Source organism: Chiloscyllium punctatum, chromosome 21 (assembly GCF_047496795.1).
Source record: "Chiloscyllium punctatum isolate Juve2018m chromosome 21, sChiPun1.3, whole genome shotgun sequence".
Taxonomy (NCBI): Eukaryota; Metazoa; Chordata; class Chondrichthyes; order Orectolobiformes; family Hemiscylliidae; genus Chiloscyllium; species Chiloscyllium punctatum.
This window is the reverse complement of record NC_092759.1, coordinates 15,329,196-15,339,106: the sequence shown is the minus strand read 5'-3', so window position 1 is coordinate 15,339,106 and position 9,911 is coordinate 15,329,196. Positions and strand designations below refer to the sequence as shown.

The following is a 9,911-nucleotide window of genomic DNA, read 5'->3' as shown; positions in this document are numbered from 1 at the left end:
GGGTAAATGAAGATTAATGGGGAATGGGTCTGGGTGGGAGACTCTTCAGAGAGTCAGTGTGGACTTGCTGGGCCCGCTTCCATAGTGTAGGGATTCTACGATTCTACCCACTTGAATTGAACAAAACATCTAAGAATTTGCATGTCTCATGTTCAAATGTTTGAGCTTATAGGAAAAAGTCCCTCCAATATCTTTTTGTACTTGCTCACCAAACAATTTTATTTTGATGTAATATTGTTTCACTGATCTATAGCTTTGTGGCCACACAGTTATCAATACCTTTCATTCCAGAGGGTTTCTCATTTCTGAGAAGTAAACACATAAAACACTGTCTCAATGGAATGTTAAACAGTAAACTTGCTGTCACCTTGCAGTGTCTAGCTAAACCATTGGATGTCCATTTAAAATTAATTTGATTGTTTACTTTATTTTCAGTAAAATAATCACTTCTGAATTATAACTGAGCAATAAATAACATGTCCTTGTTCAAGTCAACGTGATTGCAATTAGGATCCTATTATGTGGGAAGTGTGGGCTTTGCAAATGTGTCACTCATTACCTGGTGGCTATTATTGCAGCAGCAGATCTACTGGTCATTATCTTCAATCTGATATTATGACAAATTTCTATCATGTATCAGGAAGGAGATTAAGGTGAAGGAACCCTTAGGAGGCAGTGATCATAATACAATTGAATTTACTCTGCAATTCGAAAGGGAGAAGACAGAATGAGAGGTAACAGTATTACAGCTGAATAAGGACAACTACAGAAGCATGAGGGAGGAGCTGGAGAGAATTGACCAGGAGAGGAGCCTGGCAGGAAAGACACTGGAACAGTAATGGCAGGGGATTCTGGGAGTACTTCAGGAGACCCAGCAGAGGTTCACCTCAAGGGAAAAGCAGCATGGTACAGGAAGGCAACCATGGCTGACAAAGGAAGTCAGGGATAGTATAAAAGCAAAAGAGAAAGCATATAATGTGGTCAGGACTGTGGGAAACCAGAGGATTGGGAAGCTTACAAAGACCAACAGAGGGCAACAAAAAAAAAACAAATGATCAAATGAGATGGTAAGCTAACTAGTAATATGAAGGACTATTGTAAGTTTCTTTATGTGTATAAAAAAAAGGTGAAAGGGAGGCAAAAGTAGACATTGGACTGCTGCAGAATGCTGCTGGAGAGATAGGAGTGGAGAAAAATGAAATGGCTGAGGAACTGAATAATTACTTGGCATCAATCTTCACAGTGGAACACAGGAGTAAAACCCAAAAAAATTCAATGTGAGGGGGCAGACCTGAGTATGATGGCTATCACCAAACAGAAGGTGCTAGAAAAACTAGGTGTTCAGAAAGTGGATAAATCATCTGGACCAGATGGAAAACACCCCAGAGTTTGAGACAGAGATAGATAGGTTCTTGAGTATCAAGAGGATCAAGGATTACGGGGAGAAAGCGGGAGGATGTGGTTGAGAAACATAGCAGCCATGATCAAATGGTGGAGCAGGCTCGATGGGCTGAGTAGCCTAATGTCTGCTTCTATGTCTTATGGTCTTATGTATCAGAATGAAATTGGATTACTGTATTAAGTAATTAACAACGGTTTCAACAATGAAAACTGCTTAAGTTTTCTAACTTGACAAAGATAAACCTACAAAAGCCTCAATAAACCAATCAGAAAAGGCATCAGGAAGTCAAAAGTTCAATGCTGTAATTATCCTCTGCATTTGCCAGTTGACCTGTATACTGTCTGCTGACAATTGCTAAAATAGGATTTGAGGTCTGAAATGCATCTGCTTTGTTGCATTGTTGGACAATGCTGTCTTCAACATCCACTTGGATTTCATTCTTTGTACATATTGCATGTCCCGCTCTTTTCTCTGAGATGCTGCTTTTGCTGTAAGGAAAGAGAGAACATTAAAAAAACATCACTGTCACCACTTTATAACCAGATCATTAGTGCTAATTCAGATCTTTGTTAATAAAAAGGAAAGCAGCGAATTGATGATGTATTATCAACCTGAACATTTCCAACAGGAAATACTGTAAGTTTAATTTTATTGGAAAATGGAATCCACAAAGTAAGTGGAATTTTCCACAAATCCAGAGGTTTCAAGCACTCAAGGTACATTCAGGTAAACACACAAGAAGTTCAGCTGTTTATTTAATGCATCAGTCAGCAGAACTTTTTTTTTGAATCAGAAACACAAATCATGCTAAAGATTCAGATGGGCATGTTACAGCATTCCAGACTGGTTACAAAGCTTCACAGACCCTCCTCCATTCTGTTTCCTTTTCTGCAGGATTTCCCTTTGCTCATTCTTGGCTCCACCCTTCCCTGTCCCCATTTAGACAATAATTGTTCATCATCTTTTCATTAAATTACAATATTTAAAAGACATTTGGGTAGATACGTGAATAGGAAAGGTTTGGAGGGACATGGGCCAGGAGAAGGCAGGTGGGACTAGTTTAATTTGGGATTATGGTCGGCACGGACTGGTTGGACCAGAAGGTCCATTTCCATGCTGGATGACTCTATAATCATAGAATCAGTACAAAGTCAAAGCAGCCCATTCGGCCCATCAGATTTACACTGATCCTCCAGAAAACATCCCACCCAAATCCAACCCTCGAACCTCTCCCTGTAACCCTGCATTGCCCATGGCTAGTCCACCCAGCCTGCATATCCCTGGACACTAAGTACAATTGAGCATGGCCAATCAACTCTAACCTGCTCATCTTTGGAGTGTGGGAGGAAACCGGTGCAGCCAGAGGAAGAATGTGCAAACTCCACATAGACAGGCACCAGAGTGTGGTAACAAACCCAGGTCTCTGGCAGTAAGGCAGCAGTGCTAACCCCTGAGCCAGTGTTGTTTCATTACTGCTCTCACTAACACTCCCTTCAGCCTCGCAACAATTATTTTGTTGCTTAACCTTTCTTTCTTCCATCTGGCTTTTCTCCCCATTTCTCCTTCACCCTCCAACTTCCTCAAAATCTAAATCCCTACACTGTGGAAGCACGCCGTTCAGCCCATTGAGTCATACTGACCATCTGAAGAGCAACCCACCCAATCCCTGGATTTCCCATGGCTAATTTATCTAGCCTGTACATCCCTGGACACAGTGTGCACTTTAGCAAGGCCAATTTACCCTAACCCGCACATCTTTGGATTGTGGGAGGAAACTGGAGCACCCGGACACAGGGAGAATGCGCAAACTCCACAGTTTGCCCGAGGATGGAACTGAAGCCAGGTACCTGGCACAGTGAGGCAGCAGTGCTAACCACTGAGCCACCGTACCACCCTTATTGCATTTTTGAATTTTTTCCCGTTCTGATGAACGATCATTGATTTGAAATGCTCGCTCTGTATCTCTCTCTACAGATGCTGCTTAACCCAAGTATTTCCAGCAGGTTTTACTTCAGAGTTCTAATATCCAGAGTTTGCCGTACCAAGCTCACTTGACCAGCCCAGTGCCTTGTACTGCTGTAGCACTCTGCCCAAGGTGTTAGTCCCAGTAGTAGCCACTGCTCGAGACGTCCCAAAATGTTGTTTATAATATCTCAGCAATGATCGATGACCAATTCTGGCACCTGTGAAAATTCAGCAAAAAAAAACAAATTAAAAATACTGCAAGCGTATTTAATTTATTCAATATTTCTTCAGTTTGACTCTTGGAGCACCTGCAAAATTACCTGGATACAGTCCTGTCCACAAAAGGCAAAACAAATCCAACTCACCCAGTCCCATCAGTCTACTCTCAAATCAAAACGATGGAAGGCATTGTCAACAGGGTTCCCAAACAGTACTTACTGACATTCACTAAGCACAATCAGATCGTGACCTCATTATAGATTTGGTCCAGACATGGACAAAAAAAGTTGAACTCCAGAGTTGAGGCCAGATAACTGACCTTGACATCAAGGCAGCATTTGACAGAGCATGGGATTCAACAGGCTGAGTAAAACTAAAGTCAATGGGAATCAGAGGTGAGAAGATATCTGGTTGGAGTTATTGAGGTCAGTCATCTCAACCACAGGGCATTACAATAGGAGTTCAAGGTAATATCCTTGGCCTACCTTTAACAGCTCTGTCAATAACTTTCCTTTCATCATTTGGTCATAGATGGGACTTTTGCTAACAATTGCACAATGTCTACTTATGGATTTATTCAAAATAGCCAGCAGGTGAAGTCTTGTCTCACAAATTTGATGTCATGATATTGTCCACATTGACTTGACCAAAGCATCTGACAAGGTCCCTCATGGTAGGCTGGTCCAGTCACATGGAATCCACTTGGCAAGTTGGAAAAAGTGGTTTGGTTACAGAAGACAGATGGCAGCTGTAGAAGGTGTTTTTCTGACTGGAGGACTGTGACCAGTGGTGTTCTGCAAAGATCAGTTTTGGGATCTGTTTGTAATCGGATTTAGATGAAACAACATGGTCCAAATATTAAGTTTATAATGAAAATTGGTATAGTTGTGGATAGTAAGGAAGATTATCAAACGATATAGTATGATATAGCCAGCTGGAAAGTGGGTGAAGAAATGGTAGATGGAGTTTAATCTGGACCAATGGGATGTCATAGACTTTGGGAGGTCAAATGCAGGAGGAAAGCATACAGCAAATGGCACTGACAAAGATACAAATATATTTGTAACCTCTCTAACCACTGGAGGTGTCCCTCAGGACTGACAAGTAGCTAATGTTGTTCCTCAGTTCAAGAAGAGAAATAGGGACCATTCAGGAAATTATAGACCGGTGATCAGGAAGCGATTGAAGAGGATTCTTAGGGATAGGGGGTCTGGGATACAAGACTATGTGTGTGTGTCTGTGTCTGTGTTCCTTTTGTAAACCTTAATTGGGAGTTTTATCAGACTAGTATTACACAAGGGAAGGAAAAAGATAGGTTAGAGAAAAAAAACTGTATATAGTGGCTAGTTAATTTACTTCAAAAGTATAACAAAAAATAAATTGTAAATTTTTACTTTACATAGCCCTGGCCACACGAACTTTTATAGACTACTGCATGAGACAAATCTTTTCTGTGTTGCTGGTTTTAAATTAAGCAGAAGGGTTTACCCCGTGGTGTAACAGAAATTTAAGATGCATGCTTGGATCTGCTGCATTGATTCAGAATCGGCTTGCCCATAGAAGGCAGAGGGTAGTGGGGTGTTTCTCAGGCTGGAGGTCCGTGAGTAGTACATTCCGCAGAGATGCATAATGGGACCCCTGCTATTTGCGACTTATACAAGTGACTTGGATGAAAACATTGATTGGTGGATTAGTAAGTTTGCAGAAAACACAAAGATAGATTGTGGGGGGGGGGGGGGGCGAAGGAGAGAAGAGAGAGAGAGAGAGAAGAGGGGAGTTGTGAATACAGTAGCTTGTCAAACAATACAGTCACATATCAACTAGTTCCAGATATGGATGGAGAAATGGCAGGTAGTCTTTATTCCAGGCAAGCATGAGGTGCTGCACTGAATGATCAAATGTTAAGGAAATGTATAACAGCAGGACGCTTAACAGCAATGATGTTTACAGGGATCTTGGGGTCCTGATCCATCGCTCCCTGAAAATGGCCACATTAATAGATAGGATGACAGAGACGGTATATACCATGCTCCCTTTCATTGGCTGGGGCATTAAATACAAGAATAAGGAAGTGAAGTTGCAGCTTTATAAAAGTTTGGTTAGGTCTCACTTTGAGTATTGTGTTCAACTCCGGTCACCACACTACAGGAAGGATATAGAATGTTTTGAGAGGCTGCTGCCTGGATTAGACAGTATGAGTTATAAAGACAGGCTAGACAAATTATGGTTGTTTTTTTTGGAGCAATGGAGGCAGAGGGGAGACCTGATAGAAGTTTATAAAATTATGAGGGGCATAGATTGTGTTGACAGTCAATCTTTTCCTAGCATTAAAACATCTAATCCTAGAGGGAACACATTTAAGGGAAAAAGAGGGGCAAGATGTTTTTTTAAAAACAGTGTTAGGTGCCTGGGGTAGTAGTGGAGGCAGCTACGATATGGGTGTTTAAGGTGCCTTTAGATAAGCACATAAATTAGCAAGGAAAGGAGGGTTATTGACAATAGACAGGTACAAGGGATTAATTTAAATTACCATCATGTTTTTGGCAAGTCACGTGGCAGCTGCATAAGAATTTAGTTTGGCCGCATTTGGAGCAGTGTGTGCAGTTCTGGTCACCACACTACTGGAAGGATGTACAGGCTTTGGAGAGGGTACAATAGAGGTTTACCACGATGTTGTCTGGATTGGAATGTCATAGGTGTAAGGAAAGGTTGGAGAAACTTGAACTGTTTTTGCTAGAGTGACAGAGGCTGAAGGGTGACCTGATTCAATCCAAAATTATGAAAGCCTGGTGGAAGGCCACTCATAGGGTGGTCAGGAGTCTTTTTCCTCAGGTGAAAATGTTGAATCCTAGGGGGCCTAGGTTTATGGTAAGAGGAGAGAAGTTTAAAGGAGATGTGCAAAGCAAGTTTTTTTTCCCCAAAAACAGAGGTGCCTGGAATGCATTGCCAGGATAAGTGGCAGAAGCATGTATGAGAGCAGATATGATAGTTTAAGAGGCATTTAGACTGACATGAACAGGCTGGGAATAGAGGGTCTTGGCTCATGCACAGGCAGATGGGATTAGTTTGGAATGGTCAGTGCTGAAACGGTGTGCTAAAGGGCCTGTTCCTGTGCTGTACTGTTCTATTAAAAGCCCCTTCCGAGCCATCAAACATGCCATGTGGGCATAAAACCCCTTAAATGTACAATCACAAGAAGTCTCAAGTATTATAATTTCTATTTTTGAGATCCTATCAATCAGGAATGTTCATCATAATGAAGTGGGAGATGGCATGGGGCAGGGGGACACTTGGCACACGGACACACAAGATGGCCACTGAGCCATGACTTGGTCACTTGATACATAAGATGGCTGCCAGACCACAATATGGAGGGAGACAGCAGAGCAAATACAGACACTGCCTGGGGCCACCAGAACGTCAACACAATGCACTTAACCTCGCTGATTAGTTTAAGGTGGGTGGGGGAAGAGAATGCACATGAGTAACGTACACTGCCCTCAAAAGGTCCAGCCAACACCTTTTATAGAAATGCTAACAGCTTGATATGGACTCAATACAGAGTGCTAATAGCCAGGGCTGCAGTAATCGTCCTTCTCATAAGAGCGATTAGCGCCCATTATGAGAACAATGGACTTCCGTGCAGACACAAACTGACAATGCCTGCACTGAAGCTAACAACCTTGCTGAAATTGATAATGACTTTGTCAAAACTATCAACAATTCTGCAATGATTATCATAAACAAACCATGTAACAAAGACAATAATCTCATCACTGACCTATTGTATCACAGGATGTATAGAAGTATCTTGACGTGCTCCGGGTTGAGAAATGAATCGCAGCTGACCACTGCGCTGTTGGTGACTCACTCACTCCCTGGAGCTCTGGTATTTCCTTGTGCAATAAACTCCGTCATCGAACCCAGACTCTGACTTTCCCCCACAATAAATAGTTAAAAATCACAAAACCAGGTTAGAGTCCAACAGGTTTATTTGAAAGGACAAGCTTTCGGAGCACTGCTCCTTCGTAGGTAGCATAATAGCTCCAAAAACATTTGGAAAACAAAAGTGCTTTATACACCACCTTTAAACTTTTTGCTTCTTACCTTAAATCTATGCCTCCCAGTATTTAACATTTCCACCCTAGGAAAAAGACTCCAGAGGTCCGAAAGCTAGTACTTCCAAATAAACCTGTTGGACTATAACTTAGTGTTGTGAGATTTTTAAATTTGTCTACCTCAGTCCAACACCGGCACCTCTACATCATCATAAATAGGAAAGTACATGTACAAAATAAATCATCAGTGTCAGGTAGATGCCATGATACTTTTCTTTATGAAAAAGCCCAACTCTCAGAGTTAACAATAAGTTATAACTCGATTTCCTAACCAGCACAAAAATGAATTTCATCAATGCAATGCCTGAGTTCTTCTTGCTTTTCTATAGGAAAAGTGGTTCAGAGGAGAGAGCTGGACACAGCAAGTCCTGACAACTGAAACCGAGATATTAATTGGGTTGGTAATGGATTGGTGAGGTTTAAGACTTCATTCTGTTTTCAAATTAGTTTGGTTCAAGAGCAGGAATGTACAAGCACTATATTAAACATATAGCCTAATTATTACGTAATTGATTAATGTTTTGTAGCCAGTGAGGAAGTGATAGGGTGATAGTATAGTCACTGAACTTGCAATCCAGAGCTTCTAGTTAATCCTCTGGGGACACGGGTTCAAATCTTTCTCACCCAGATAGTGAAAGTCTAATTGAATTAATAAACATGGAATTAAAAGCTAGTTTAACTGTAACCATGAAATCATTGTCATACGAAAGTTAGTTCACCAATGTCCTTTTCTGAAACATAATTTAATAATTTCACTTGGCATGGCCTACCCGCAACTCCAGACCCACAACAATGTGACTGGTTTTCAGCTGCACTCAGACTCTGACTCAGTAAATCGAGAATGGAGAGTAAATGCTGACAGTAACACCCTCCCCATGAAAGAATAAAACATGTCTTTAAATAAATAAATACATAAACAAGACACGTCCAAGATATTACAAAACGTGGGAGCCTAAGGGCAGAGTCCCTCTCGAGTTAAAATGTTTGCTGTCTCCAACTTAGTCTGGGGTGTGAAATGGAGAGACTCCGACAGTTGGAAAGGGGGAAGAATTTCCATCTAGATAGTACACTCCTAGGGAAAAAAAAACACATTCAAGAATAGACATGGAGCCAGATACTGTGGACTGAGAAAGAGATTGAAATGGAGATCTTACCAATATTGGTTTTCTCTACACGTCTAATAGGCTCACTATCTGAGGGCAAGGAAAGAGAAGATAGCCAAAATGCAGAAGAAGGGACCACAGCTGTCTAGGGTGGGAAACAGCAGAATAGCAATGTCGCAGTAATAGGGACTCGATGAACAAGGGGCTAGAGAGCATCCTCTAAAGCCAAGCCAAAGAATCCCAAAGGCTGTATTTCCCACCAGAGTAAGGCATATCTCGGCAGCTAGAGAGGAATTCAAAGGGAGAGAGTAAATCTACTGCATGTTATTCATGCTGGAACTATGTTTGGAGAGGAAGTGCTCCAGTACTCGCTGAACAGAAGGGATAAAGACGGAGGTGCCAAAAAGGGCTCCACAACAAATGCAAGCAACTCAAACATAAATAGAACAGAGCAGGTAAATACAAGGAAGGCATTGATGGCAAGGAAATACAATTATAGAACTAGAGTTTAACAAGGTGGTTGAATAAAGTAAAAGAGAGTTAAATTAGTTCAAATTTATTACAGCAACACAATGTATGTAATGAAACAGCAGGTCAAGAGGCAACCATCTATCGGAAGGGACAAGATGAAGTAGTAGTTACCAAGAATCATATTATGGATGTGGAACAAAAACAGGCTAAGACAGTCCTTATGGATTGAGAAAAGAGAATAAAAGGACCCACTACACTAGACGTCCATGACAAACTACCTATTCGGAGAATAGAATCGGAGGAATTATGCAAAAATATAAAAGCACTCCAAGATAATCGTGGGGAATTTTAACTGCTCCACTATTAACTGGACAGAAGGGGTTAAAGGGGATAAAAGTCAAAAACTACAATGAGCACTTGAATCCTTGCTCAAATACGTAAAAACTTTAACAGGTCGATTGATCAATGGGGAACAAAGTCGTGCACATCAGAGCAATTGGGGAACATCTATAGGCACCAGTGACTGTAATATAATACTGTTGATATTACAGTGGATACAATTATGGCTAAAACCAAATTAGCAGATTGGATAAAATCTGATTTTAAAAGCTGAGAACAGAATTTGGGGAAATA

At 41.2% G+C, this 9,911-nt stretch overlaps 1 protein-coding gene across 4 annotated transcripts in view; it reads right to left on the bottom strand.

Annotated features, from left to right (window-relative positions):
• Positions 1-407: 407 nt before the first annotated feature.
• znf622 (zinc finger protein 622) overlaps positions 408-9,911 on the bottom strand; it is a 29,687-nt gene continuing 20,183 nt past the window's right edge. For all 4 annotated transcript variants that reach the window (XM_072591572.1, XM_072591571.1, XM_072591570.1 and 1 more), the window contains 2 exons: positions 3,445-3,585; positions 408-1,890 (listed from right to left, as the gene is read on the bottom strand). In XM_072591572.1, the coding sequence (XP_072447673.1) occupies positions 1,757-1,890; positions 3,445-3,585 (275 nt within the window). In that variant the 3' untranslated portion in view covers positions 408-1,756. The remainder of the gene's footprint in view (positions 1,891-3,444; positions 3,586-9,911) is intronic.